The sequence below is a fragment of the Gambusia affinis genome, linkage group LG09 (assembly GCF_019740435.1).
Source record: "Gambusia affinis linkage group LG09, SWU_Gaff_1.0, whole genome shotgun sequence".
Taxonomy (NCBI): Eukaryota; Metazoa; Chordata; class Actinopteri; order Cyprinodontiformes; family Poeciliidae; genus Gambusia; species Gambusia affinis.
Genome location: NC_057876.1, coordinates 1328818 through 1343357, shown reverse-complemented (window position 1 = coordinate 1343357; position 14540 = coordinate 1328818). Strand labels below are relative to the sequence as shown.

The following is a 14540-nucleotide window of genomic DNA, read 5'->3' as shown; positions in this document are numbered from 1 at the left end:
TGCATTGTGGCTCCACAGAAGGCTGCAACCTTCAATTCACACTCATCCACATCCCTCAATTCAGGAGGATTAGGCCGGTGGTCTGGTGAAAGCAAGAGGAAAGCTGGACCCTGACTCCACTTATTTGAGTTGATAAGGGACTCCAGAGATTTTCCTCGAGTGATGTCATCAGCCGGGTTATTAAGTGTATCTACATATCGCCAGGTCATAGAACCGGTGAGTTCTTGGATCTCAGCCACTCTGGTTCCGACAAAAACTTTATATCTGCATGAGTCTGACTGGATCCATTTCAGTACAGTTGTGGAGTCGCACCAAAGTACAACTTGTTGTACTGGTATGGTCAACTCTGTGACTAGTAATTTTGCCAATTGCGCACCAGTCAGAGCAGCGCACAGTTCCAGTCTTGGAATGCTCTGCTGTCGCTTGGGGGCTACTCTGGATCTCGCCATCACAAAAGCTGATTCCACATTTCTATCTGCTTTCTCAGTACGAAGGTATGCGACGGCGCCGGTTATTCGGGGAAGGTGTTCCAGCTCTCCTTCCCATTTGTACCATGCCTTAATGAGGTCTTCGGGCAAGTGAGGGTCGTCCCATTCTCTATGCTTGTCCCATAAATGCCGAACAATAATCTTCGCTCTTGTGGTAAAGGGTGTAATGAAACCAAGTGGATCATACTGTTTTGCCAGAACTTTGTAAATGTAGCGCATTGTTGGCCTTTTCTCTGGCACTGCACGATATCTGTAACCCAGCTCATCTTTCTCACAATCCCAGCGCAGGCCGAGTGCCATTTCTTGCTGTTCGAGATTGTTCTGGGCCAACCATTGCTCATTGCAGCCACTTCTGGCTTCCTCTGGCAGATTAGCTATAACTTCAGGGACATTACTTGCCCATTGCCTGAGTTCAAATCCTCCTGAGAGAAGTGACTGAAGCCTGTCAACTAACTCCTTTGCCTTTTCTGTAGAACTCAGACTATACAAGCAGTTGTCAACGTAGAAGTTGTTCTCCACAACCCTCCTTGCTTCTTCATCAGGTGTTGTATTCTCCTTTGTGTGTCTCTGCAATGCATAGACAGCACAGCATGGGCTACAGACAGTGCCAAATGGAAGTACTTGCCATTCAAACACATCAGGAGGTTGCATTATTCTTACATCCCGCCATAGAAATCTTAACAGAGGTTTGTCCTCAGATAACAGGCGGACCTGATGGAACATTCCTTTAATGTCACTGGAAATGGCAATGCTGTGCTGTCGGAAGCGTAAAAGCACTCCCAGAAGTGTGGGGCCGAGGGTTGGTCCTGGTAACAGATAGTCATTCAGACTCTGTCCTTGGTATTCAAATGAACAGTTAAACACAATTCTGTGCTTTCCATTATGTCCCACCATGTGGTGTGGTATATACCACGCTTCCTTTGTTTGTGCAACATCATCTGGCTTTAGCTTGGTGATGTAGCCTGCATCTTCCAACTTAGCTATTTCTTTAATGTAGATGTCTGTTCTGTTAACATCCTTCAGCAATTTCTTTTCTGTGCTTCTCAACAGTGGCAAAACAGCTTCCTTAGCAGCATGCAATGTAGGCATATTAATGTTGCGAAGAAGCGGGGTTGCGTACCTGTTAACACTGTTGACAGTCACCTTTGCAGTTTTCTCCTCCAGAAGCATAACTGCTTGATGATCTTGTTGTGATCGCATCATCACCTTTTCATTTCTGAAGGGCAGCACATCCAATTGCCAGAGTTGTTGCACATTCTTCATAAGGTCAGAGTCTGTAGATCGTGTGGATGTGAAAAGGCACTGAACCTGTGTGGGAAGCTGCTCTTTTAACATGCTTGTAGGACCCTGTAGAGTCCATCCCAGTTTGGTTTTAACAGCAGCGGGACCACCAGGGGATCCAAGTCTTACAGGCTCGATTGGTGTGATTAAATGAGGATAGTCTGAACGTATCAGGAGGAGAGGCTTCACTTTATGGAACGGAGTGAGGGGAAGGTTCTTTAGGTGAGTGTATTTACTTTGTAAAGTGGTAACGGGATGTGAATGTTCAGCTAAGCCTAAGTGTTCTGCTGTAAAGGCTCTGGTTATTTCATACCTTTTGTTAGGATTCGAAGCTGGTGAGATTGTGAAGGAAACTGATTCACCTTGGACAACTCAAATGTCTTGCCTGATGGTCTTTAAGGCTAAATCCTCATGGTCACCATGGAGTTTAAGTTGCTGTGCTGCAGCAGATAGAAGAATGGTTCTTTCAGAACCATCATCCAAAATAGCAAATGTCTCCATATTACGGTTGACATTTCGCAAGATGACTTTACTTATCTTAAGTAGTACATGGCTGGAAGCTGTTGGTCGGTCCACATACAGAACTTCACTAGATGAGTGTGAAGAAGTCTCCTCTTTTGCTGGTCTTGCATTTACATCATGAAGGGCTTCCAAGTGTCTGCCATTGCATGTACTGCATCTAACTTTCAGCCTACACTGAGCAGCTTGATGATTTCTTCCACATTTCCAGCATTTTCTGTTACTCCGAATCCACACTTCTCTCTGCTCCTTAGTGAGGTTACTGAAGTTTGTGCATTGATTCAGAAGATGTTGGTTGTTATTGCAATATGGGCAGAATAACTTAGATTTCAGACTGACTGGAGATGACTCTGTGGAAATAGAACATGTCTGAGGAGGGGTGGCAGCTGTGGTCCTAGGTTCTGTGCTGAGTAAAACAGTGGAGGACTTTGGGTGTGCTTGTTTCTCTTGTCGCTCCCTCTGTCTGTATGGTCTCTCTCTGGAACCTGACATTACTATTTCACTTTCCTGCACCTGGACTTCAAATTCCAACCAGTCTGAGAAATCGTACAATGTGGGTCCTTGTATGTGCTGAGAAAGAGCATAGCGACGAAAATTAGTCCTTAAAGCATGTGGTAATTTTGATGTGAGTCGAGTGACATGGGAACCACAAGTCAGCTCGATTCGTCCATTTTGTCCCAGTTGATCCAGCATTCCAACAAGGGCCCGCACTTTTAGAGCAAATCTGCGAAAAGATGAAGTATCACTGTCTCTGATATTGGCGCCATTCATTAACTCTGCAATTCTTTTCAAAGCGAGCTGATGAGGCTGTCCGTACTGTGCTGTAAGTGCTGCCATAGTATCACTGTAGGGGGACACTGGATTGCTGTAGGAATCTGCAATGAGTAATGCATCCTCTAGCTTGAGGTGGTCAACCAATATTTGATACTTGAAACGTTCTGTAGCATCACTTGGTAGAAGATTGTCCAGAGCTATTTTAAGTCTGGAGAACTCTCTGGGATCGTCATGTATGAAAGGGGGAATTGTAGGCTTCGGCCCCCTGTAGATCTTCTCCTGATATCCTAGTCTGGGTACAAAATCTTGTGGTTGCTGATTTTGATGCTGAGGATGAAGAACGTTACCTGTTGCATGGGGGTACTGCACCGCATGATAGTGAGATGGCTGTGAATAGTCTGTGGAAGACAGGTACTGCCGTGGCTGAACATCACCATATGTGAGTGAAGGTCCTCCTTCCCTTACAGCCATCCTTTGCACATCATTACATGCATCTCGTACGTCATCATTCATCACTGAAGCCGACTTGAAATAAGAATAATGAGAGGGAGACAAGCGTTGTCTTACCGCTGGAGGAGGGTCTTGAACAGGTAAAACTTGCTCCTCCACTTCTGTTTCTGCTTGACCAACACTTATCTTTAAATTTTCCAATTGGGAAATAGCTTCTGACTCTGATCCAGATGTATATGGAGAATCCTGAAGTTCTAAATCTTCAACTGACTTAACTGCAATAGAATGTTGCCTTTCCTGCTTGACTTTGGGTGCAGGGGGCTGGGTGGTCTGCAGCTTACTTACTGCTTCTGTGAGCCGTAACATGTTCTCCTGCATCTGACGGTTTTCTTCTCGAATTTCCCTAATTGCTGTCAAGACCATCTCATCTCTTGTTTTTTCAGTGAAGGCTGGTGTCTTATTTCCACCTTCAAAGCTTTGCATGGGGAGGGGTGTCATCCTGGCAGATCCCTCATGACGTTGCTGATGGCCACTTATGTAAGGGTGAGTGTTGATGGGTGTCCTTGCTGCATACTCTCCCTGTCCAACAGTTTCGTAACGTCCACCATACGAAGGTGCTCTACTCTGCTGACCAGCATACTCCACATAAAATTCGTCTAGATAAGGTGGCCGACGTATTTGCCGTCTGAGTCTGACCTGTTCGTCCCGCTCCATCATATTCTGAGGAAAGGTCCAAGACATGCTCTCTTCGTGGCAACTGTCAATCCGGCTCGAAGGACCATCAATGTTGTGCTGTCTTTAATTGTGTGTTAGTTCGTTAAATAGTACAGCCACCACGAGCATCCGGTAAAGAATGAGGAGAGTTTTCCAGTCTTGGGTTTTAATTGAGATGAGAGAGTGGTCTACAAGAAATACAGAATACAACAAAATGAAAGCTGTTATTTCTGCTTGCTATAAATGGTTATTTCCAATTTGTCCACTAGATGGCAGCATGAGACTACAAATAAACCATAAAGCACATTATCACAATCTTAACTCTACTTCCCATACGTATTTAAACTGCACAGGTATACAAATGCTGCTCGAATACTGATTACACTTACTTTCATTCATTTACTCGCTCTCAGTCTCTCGAACAACAGCTCAGAACGATCTCCATCTTCTTCAACTTTCTGCTAACACTGAACGTGCTCTGATTATTAACTTGAGATTACTCTGAACCAATCACAGCAAACATTATTCAGAACCAATCATAGCGAACATTACTCAGGCGGCTTCCTGAACTCTTAAAGTGATACACACAGTTATATTAATTAGTCCATTTTCAACACAAATCTTTGCATAAAGTGGAGCAGAGTGAGCCACATTCATCCACAGCAGCAGGAGGCTGATAAAGTCTGACAGAAAATACCAAAGTTATTTCTGTTAAATGTGGTTCTACAGTCGTCCAGCACTTCATCTCTTTTCGTTTCTAGATAACTATAATGAAGTGAAATGTATGGCGCTTCGTGAACTTCAGGTTAGAAATTATTTTAGAACCAGATAAACAACAGATCATTCCTATGTCAAGCTACACAAAATATTATGCTTCAAGCTATGTTTTTGCTTTGTTTTACATTTTTAGTGCCTAAAAATTATATATAAATAGAATAGAAAGCTTCAATATGCAAAATATAAACCTTTAACTTTATAAAGTGGATATTATATTTTACTTTTCATTTATTTAAAATCCCCTATAAATATTTAAGAGGATCTTTCAATTAATCATGTTTCCTAGTTTATGTAATAAAAACTGGATTAAAGGATGATACACACATATTGTGATTTAAGCCTACAGGCAACCATGATAACAACCCATGGCTGTGTTGTGTAGTAGTAGAAGAAGAACAATCCTTTCCTCTCATTGCAGTCATCCACAAGGAAATCATTTCTGGCTTCCTCACAGCATGCAGCTGTTGTGTTTGAAATTATGATTAAACAGGCTTAAATCTGGGTACATTTTCCCTACAATCTAACTTTCCAAAGACTCCACATGTGCAATAGACTTTTAACGACATCTATCAGAAACAAGCCTCTTATCTTCTCTTATGAAGACGAGAGAAATATGTCCAGATGCATTTAAATTATGCTTGTCCTTCTGGCCTTCAGCAATGATTTATTGACTTAGAGCTTCTCACAAATTTGCTCTGGTCTGAGTTGGGTTTATAGATAAGATACTAAGGACTTAACTGTTTGAGCTACAGAGAGTCTAAATTTTGATGGAAATATTTACATCCAGTTTAAATGAATGCTGCATGTGGCCTCCAAAGTGGGACTTTTTGTATTGATCAGTGCAATGAATACATTGTACAGTCAGTGTTTACAGAGAAGGCCACAACAGGCCAAAAAGATAATATAATAATCTGACAGCGAAAGGTAAAAAAGCAATAGCTGTCTTATTTACTTATGCCGATGGCTGTGACCAGTTTCACAGCCAGGGGGGGGACACTGCAGGGCATGAAGAGCGGCTCCAGGATGTACCGCCCAAAGGCCAGAGAAATGACCGCCGTCGCTGCAGGTCTGTAGGACACAACACATTCACATCAGATTACACTGTGAGACCAAATTACTTTTACAGCTGATAAACCCTCAGATTTTCCACTATCTGTGTTTGGACGTTGATTACCTCGCTGTGTGTTTAGGTTGTTATACAGAGCCAACACTTTCTCTGACAGTGACATTGATTTAGCTCAGTTTGTACGTTTGGTACCGTCCATATTCACATGTTTTCATCTTCAAATCTAAATGTCTACGTTTACCAAATATATTTTCTTTTCCCCAAATAGCCTTCCATTCCTCTGATACCAACATACACATCTGTTAATAAGAATGAGACAAGAACAGAAACATTAATGTTTGTCTGGATTTTAATGATGGTCACTCAGTGACCTCTATGATAACCTGTCATTATGAGACTTTGATCCTCAGTGGCCTAGTAAAAGTACACACACCCTGGAAATTTTCCAAATGTTACAACTACAAAGTTATGTTGTTTTTTGTTGTTTTTTTTTTTACTGGGAAGTTATGTAAAACACGAATATTCGGACTATTGTAAAGTGCAAGCAAAATAATGCATGATTTTTTGGAATTATTTAAAGATTTTTGTGTGATTTTTGTGTCAGGGTAAAGCAATTCCCATCGGACGTCAGTGTGGTGAGCATAAAAAATACAGCACAATCTAATTTATAAACAGTCTACCTGTTTGTATTTTGAATCCGGTAGTTCTGTAAAAACTTCAATAGATTAGAGAACATTAGTGAAGAAACAGCATCATGAAGACCAAGGAAGCAGCAGACAGGTCGACCTGCTCATCACTGTAGACTAAGAGAAGCTGATCAGCGATAATGCAAAGGTCAATATGGAGCTCAATACAGGAAGATACTGGAAGTAAACCTGTTAGAGGATTTAAAGGACCTGGGATCTGAACAGAAGTTCACCTTCCAGCAGTACAATGACTCTAGACAGCCACAGATCCAGGTGTGCAACATGAGGGGAACAGCTTTAAACTGTGCAAGCATAGTCCTTTAAAAGTGTCCTCTATATATAAAGGACACTTTTAAAGGACCAGTTAACCTGGAAATCATGTTTTGGACTGTGAGAGGAAGCCAGCGAATCCAAAGAGAATCCATCCGTCAGAGAGACCCTAAGCTGGGAGTCATAAAATCTGCCAACTATCCACCATGCAACCTGATTAAGTCAAATTCCAGACCTAGACCCAAAAAGAAACCTGTGATAATACTTAAGAAGGACGTTTGTCTGAGTTTCAGCTGAACTGAAAAGAACTGAAGACAAATTCAGTCTACATTCACACAAGACAGGTAGAAAAATGGCCCCCAAGCTTCCAGCAGTCTCTCTGAGCAGGACGCATGGGGAGCAATGGACAGACAAGGTTTTCTGCTACTTGGGGTGAATAGAGCACACAGGGTGCGATACCAGTGATAGTGTCAAACGTTGAATGATTTTCAGCTTTGTTTTGTTGCTATCCTTTGTGTGCATGTCTGCGTTTCCTTAAAAATTTCAATTCTTGGACATTATTGTTGTTTTTTCATACTAAACACCAGAGCAAACAAACCAGACTTTCCAGGTAACTAAAGCAGACTAAAGCTGGTGTGAATGCACCTTTAATCACCCATTCATTTAATCCAGGTGTACAACATGAGGGGAACAGCTAAAACAAGCAGGACAGAGGGTCCAGAGGGTCCAGTGGGTCCAGAGGGTCCAGAGGGCCCAGGAGACCGGGGCTGGGCACCTCTAGATCAAACTGGGAAAACGTTCAAGCAGTGTAAATACCTTTGTAAAGTCATGTATGTAGGATAAGGAATGAGTGATGACCTTTAAGTATTAGTTGCCCTATGATCAATACAACGTAAATCACATGTAAATGTGATAATTTTAAGACAGTTTTAATTTCTAGGACCTCTGCTGAATTCAACTTGGGGTTTTATTGGTTTTAATAGGGTCAGTGTGTGCCAGATGGAGCTTCCTCTGTTTCCAGAACCCCGTGGTCACCGAGTGAAACATGTGCGACCGTAATACAGAGCTCCTGAGTTTGGCTGCTTCCACAGTCTGATCCGTGGCTCAGCAGAACACTCTGTTCATTCCCAAAGCAGCCGCTGAGGCGCTTCAGCTGACAAAATCTCCTTTTGTTCTTCCTATTGTTTTGACTCTCTGCCTCTGTCCCTCGTCTCTTCCCATGGTTTTCGTGCAATCCCACTTGCCGGGGGCCAGCATTAAACTGGTCAGGCCAGGATAACCACTAGACTGTTTGCACAGCTTTGGATTGGCAGTGTACACATATAGGGCTTCTCTCTCCTCTCCGCTCCTCTCTGGGTATCCCAAAGGTTGCAGACAGACAGAGCCTCAGTGTTCCTCACATTATCTGCTGGATTCTAGCTCTGTATTATTTAATCACTGCTTTGGGCATAACCTTCCTCTTCTGTTGTGGGTCAAATTGGCCCGTTTTAAAGTTAAATAAAAAAAAAAATACTTGGAAGTATTTTTTTTGCATGAAACTTCTTCTATTTGTCTTAATAGGTGCACTCTATGTATTAATTGAAAATGTATTCATTTTACACATTTGCACCACCTGCATCTACTTTTTAGATAGATACTGTTCGGATCAATTTGATCCAGCAGTCAAGTTGAAGGGTTAAAAAGACAAAAAAAAATGTCCAATTCTATATGTTTCCTTGTAGCTATGAACCATATTTCACCTCACACACATATACACACCACCACACCACACACTTACCTGCACACAAAGACACACACAAGCCCACTTTCTCACTATTCTCTTTACTTCCCAAAGCAGGTGTTCATACAACTTTTGACGGGAATATTTTCTGTTCCTGTGGATAAACTCCTCCCACTCTGAGTGACACTCAGAGGAAGTGGAGGAAAACATAAATACTCTCAGCAGGACTCATTTATCTTGGTTTTAATCAGTGGGTCAATTTGACCCTGAACAGTATGTGTGTCTCAAGTTCAATTCTAAAGATCAACCATTGAAAAAAAAAAGTGTAATATAAAAAAAATTACCAAAATCCATTTAAAGGAAATTCTAGATTTTTTTGTGTCTAGGTTTTTTTTCAGTGGACATTAAAAATGTAAATTCCATTTTTTTTTTACTTCCAAATGAGTAAATAAGTTTATTGTCATCACTAATCCTTAATTTCTGAGAAATAAAAAAAACATCATTGCACAAATATTGATTGAAACAATTAGTATTGGAGTTAATAATCAGATACAAAAATGTTTTGGAGAAATCTTTTGCTTTGTGACACTGTTGTATGATTCAACACTCCCTGGGTCAAATTGACCCACGAACATTATTGCTGTACCTCAGAAACGAACATAACAGGAGGGTAAATAATAAATGAGGCCGTGGACTTCATCCCAAACACACCACAGCCTGCCATCACTGAAAAGGAGCTCCGTTTTATTGAGTTGGTCAAAAAAAAATAAGTTTGTCAATTTATTGAGATCAAGTTTCTACTGGCCAATGTGGAGGCCAGACTGCAAAGCTACATGAGACGATGACACAGAGAAACTGTAAACTGAAGAAGGTCTGTTTAAGAAACAAGATGGAGGATTAACAAAACGTTCACTGGAGAAAGGCACCAGCACCCTATTGACCCCACAAGGGACAAGGGTGTACAGAAAATGAATAGATGGATGGATGGATGATGGATAGTCTAATCTGCTGACAGTAGACACAGAATAATCCCAGAATAACATGGAACAGATGGGATTAGATAAATCAGCCCCATAAAAATATGTTCACATTCTCCTACTACTTTCTAATTTTGCAGTCTCAGCTTTTTAACTTTTTGCAGTTTTTTGCTGTTTTCATAGAAGCTATATCGGGTTTGGCGTTCTGTTCTGTTCTTACACCTTTCTCGAGGGAAGTACTGGCTCTTTCCTTGTGTCTCTGCTCTGTCTTTTCTGTTGTAGATTTACTCCTGTGAAAGGAAAGTTTTTCTTCCCACTGTTACAGCATGCCTGGTCAGTGTGAGGGATTTCTGTAAAGTCAACAGTTCAATGCGATTAATTTACTAATGTCACTACGCATTCTGCTGGGCTTCCTGAGAAAACATTCTTAACTAATATAAAGAACAAACTGATATTTTTTAGAATCAGGAGCAAAAAAATGTTCCTTAGCATTAGTAAGCTATAGCTATAGCTGTCCTATAGCTTTGGGCCACTTTTCATTTAAGATGACCCTTCTGAAGATGTGTGCTGTTTCAAGGACCAAAGCTCATTAAATAAAACCAGAAGATGAACCCAGAATGAAAATGTCAAATTTAGCATGGTTAAATGAAAAAATGAAAACCTGCATGTGGCACAAATTTATTAAAATAACTTTTTTAAATGACTTTAAAATGTCAAGTATAAATTAAAATGCTTATGAAAGGCAGAACATGATTACATTCCAACAGAATGGCATTTTATATTTGTTCTGAGCAGATAGTTTTAACTTGATCATAGATGCCTTTATTAATTTCAGACTGTAGGAGACAGCATAAAGGAATTTGCTGGAAACAAGGCTTTTAGGGCATATTCTGGTATGGACCGTTGGCTTGAATCCTATTTTCCATTGTTACCTCTTTACCTACCAGCAGCCTTGGGGGGAAGCTATTAAATGTCATGAGATCGTTTCTGAAGAATAATTCAAAATAATTGGAAACATTTAGGATGTAAATGACTGTATATATATTTAAATATATATATATATATATATATATATATATATATATATATATATATATATATGATGTATACTGAAGTGGGATGGGTGTCCCCCTGGTGGTCGTTTCAGGGTGACATCCTGCACAGACTGACGTGCTGAAACCATGGCACTGCATGTTGAGTGTTTGGCTTTGAACTTTGAGCTTGACAGAAGGACAGGGCACCATTTGTCACTTATTGTTATACCATTGGTCACTCATTGGGCTGACAAGATTTGCAATACATCACCTTATTGCAATGAGATCAGCCCAAAGTCTGATAAAAGCCATCTGAGGTCCAAATGCTTCCATTATATATGTGTAATGTCCTCCAGACTTCTTAATGCAAGTCCCCAGCTCAGCATAGCACAGTGCTCCTGCAGTGACAAAGGTAACATATTAGTTTTGGTAGAATATCAAGAAGACAGATACAGAAAGCCTCACATTTACAGAATAATACTCTATAGACCCAGAAGTCTTTATAGGATATGATGCTGGGAGGCTTTCCAGAACCCAGGCAGCTTTAGGGAGGGACTTCTGCAGGGTTGAATCTTAATTAGACTTTGGAGCAAGAGAAATAAAGAGAGTAAAGAAGAGGCTGAAGTAGAGTATTTAAGGATAATGTGCTTGGAGTTTTCATTTCAGCATGAAAACTGAAGGGTTTAGGGATTCAACAACACAATATAATGAAGCCGTGCTACTGCACAGCACTGGGCAGAGTTACTTAAGGACCGAGAGCTGGTGGAGCAATCAGCCTGACGTGACACAATGTTAACTCAGTTATCAACTGATAATTAATTGTCAGTTGAATGGAAGCATCACGTAGACTCTCAGTATGTAGATGGGAGCACTGTTGAACATGACTGGATTTAATCCTCAGTGTAAATCTGCAAAGGAACACATGCTTGTAAATGTGGGAAGGGAAGTTAGTAATAATGTGGAGAAGAATAAACATTTTTTCTGTTGGCACGTCAGGTTGGGTCAGTTATTTCTCTTCTCTGTGAGGAAGAATTTACCCCCAGACAACAGCCTGAGTAAGTACAAAAGCCCGTTATAAAATTTGAATTTCATCTCCAAAGAAATAAAAAGTTATCCAATCTAACTTGGTCTAATGTGAAAATATGAATTATCATGGTATTATTTTACCAGTCAGATCCAGGACTGATTATGGTCAAACCTTTACAATCACTGAGTCACTAGAACCCACCTGACAACATGAAGTGGGCTAAAACATCTCAAAAACAGAAGCATCATGATCGAGGCACAGTGCTATGCCTTTTGGACTTATCTGACGGGTTCTGTGTCAGTTATTTCAGACAGTAATCAGGCCTGCTTATGGCTAGAAAAATTAAATCAACAAATATGGCTGATCACATAAAAGAATTAACAAGCAAACTTTTATCTCCAGTTAGGTCCAGATTAGGCTGGACAGCTTTTTTCAAACTGTCTGTTCAATGTCCTCTATCTTTTAATTACTAAATAAATAAATAAATAAATAAACTGCTCTTCTCCCATCACTTCTCTTTTCTACCTTCATTGAGTCCAACTAGAAACAAAGAAAGACATTTTTGTATTTCATCATTTGGACAAAAAACAAGAGTTTTTTTGTCGAAGAGGCAGCAAATTACCTGAAAGCAATTTACTGAGTATTCTGTGAACCTTTCAGTCCTGAGGGCAGATCATGACCTTTCACATGAGCAACAAAGGTTTTAATCACAGATGTAGCTAAGGAGGAACAGATATGGATCACCCTGAGATGCATTGTCTCTTTTAGACATCAGCTAACTCTACAGAAGAAACAATGGATTTTGTTATCATTGGTACAACGAAGTTAAGTGAGACTATGTTGAATGTGGACAAAACATTCTGTTAAAGATATGAAGGGTCAGCTCAGCGTGTTTGGCTCATGAACGGGTTCCAGGAGTTCCTGGTGCTCTGTGACCCAAAATGGTGTTAATTAAAAGTAAAAGCCTCCTTTCAGTATTTCAAACTAACTTTTATGGCTGAGCTGCTTGCCCCTTCCTACAGTGTTGCCCGTGAAAGAAAGTACAGCTAATAAAAATGAGACTTTGATGAAAACTGATCCAGACACAGGTTTTGTGTCTGTTAGCTTTGGACCTGAAAATAGTTCAGCCCATCATGATCCATGTTTTATACTTGGATTAAATTTGCTATTGAAATAGCTGAAGCTTAAGACATAAAGCCCCTGCAAGTCAAACAGACACCTGAAAATTGATTTAAGCAACGCCTGTGTTCAAGCCTAAGGCTAAAATCAAAACACTGGTGTGTTTTGGACATGTTGCATCACATATTTCAATGTATGAATTTAAAAACAGAACAAATCATAGCTAATGTTTGTTTTTAAATGATGGTACATCCAGTCCTTCTTTAAAGCTTCAGCAGAAAGTGTTCTGCTCTTGTTCCCCTCTAGCTTTTGTCAGTCCTCTGAGCACGACCAGGTTTTGAACCATTTCCTCTGAGGAAATCAGAAATGTAACTCACCAAAAAGTGACAGGACACCACAGGCGATCCACACAGTCAGGGACATTCCCACGCTGCCGGAGTGTTTCAGGATTCCCTTGGGTGAGATGAAGATTCCAGCTCCGATGATGGTCCCAACAATGATGGAGATTCCTCGCAGTAGGGTCACCTTCTTGCCCAGTTCCACCTTCTTTCCACCACCTTCCTGTAGTTTCCCTCGAGGATCTTTTCCATTTTGGGAAAACGTTTGTCCAGTTGAAGCTGTTTCCTCATCTTTTTTGATAGAAGTAAATCTGTTCATCTTCTTAAACGCTGCCTGCGCACAGTCTCTGTTTCTGTTTGAGTTGGAGTGTCTCTCTGATGGGGCCTGTGAGGGTACAACTAGTCCAGGGTTGAAAAGGTTCCTCACTGTTACAGTCCACGCTAAAGGTAGTCTTTCATGCTCCTTCCTTAAATCTGCTGCTCCATATTCAACTCTCTGACATCACCCAACTTTTTTGTCTCTGTTCATCGGTCTCCCTGACTTCTGTCTTTTTGTCTTGCCACATGTTTTGCTGCTTGTACTCCCTCCCCTTTCTGAGTCATGCCTCCCCTCTAAAACCAGTGGCTGATTTTAGAGGGGAGGTGTTGTGCTGACTTGGTGAAAGGTAATCGTGACATGGCAATTTGTTTAGAGGGAGTTGCCATGTCAACTCCCTCTAAAGGAGTTGACATGGACATGCAGGACATCCTTGTGTCCTGCATGTCCCCTCCTCGGCTTTCTAGATTCTCCCTCTATTTAAACCTGCTCACTGCATTTGCTTTTTACTCAGTCTATACCAAGATCCAATTTCTATAACTTGGTGGGAAACTGCAATATTCTAGGATATCAAGAACTTGCCTTAATATGACTATAGGAGCTGACAAGACAAGACATGTACAAAGATCTATATTTCAACCTTTAAAATTGTGATTTTAATTTGTGAATATTGAAGCAGGAATTATACATTAGTCATTAGTACTTAACTCTGTTAAACCATGAATTTTAATCATTCCATGTAAAATCTAACCTCAACTTTAATTACTAGAAGCTTGACTTGACATAAAAAACATGATATACTAATGGTGAGATTCAATCAAACCTCTAATTAATTGAAATGAATAATATTTCAATCAAAAACAATTTATTGACATTTAGATTTTTATTTCTCCTAAATTATTTAGTAAACAGACACATAAGCTCAGCAATAAAGATATTATTTTTAAACAGTTATTTAGGTTTTTCAAATATCAGATTGGTGGA

At 40.5% G+C, this 14540-nt stretch overlaps 1 protein-coding gene across 1 annotated transcript in view; it reads right to left on the bottom strand.

Annotated features, from left to right (window-relative positions):
- Nucleotides 1-13806, bottom strand: part of slc7a11 (solute carrier family 7 member 11) — a 33082-nt gene extending 19276 nt beyond the window's left edge. The window contains exons 1-3 of the mRNA XM_044126883.1: nt 13280-13806; nt 11028-11154; nt 5956-6071 (exon numbers count right to left, since the gene is read on the bottom strand). Coding sequence (XP_043982818.1) covers nt 5956-6071; nt 11028-11154; nt 13280-13559 — 523 coding nt within the window. The 5' untranslated portion in view covers nt 13560-13806. The remainder of the gene's footprint in view (nt 1-5955; nt 6072-11027; nt 11155-13279) is intronic.
- Between the last annotated feature and the right edge of the window lie 734 nt (nt 13807-14540).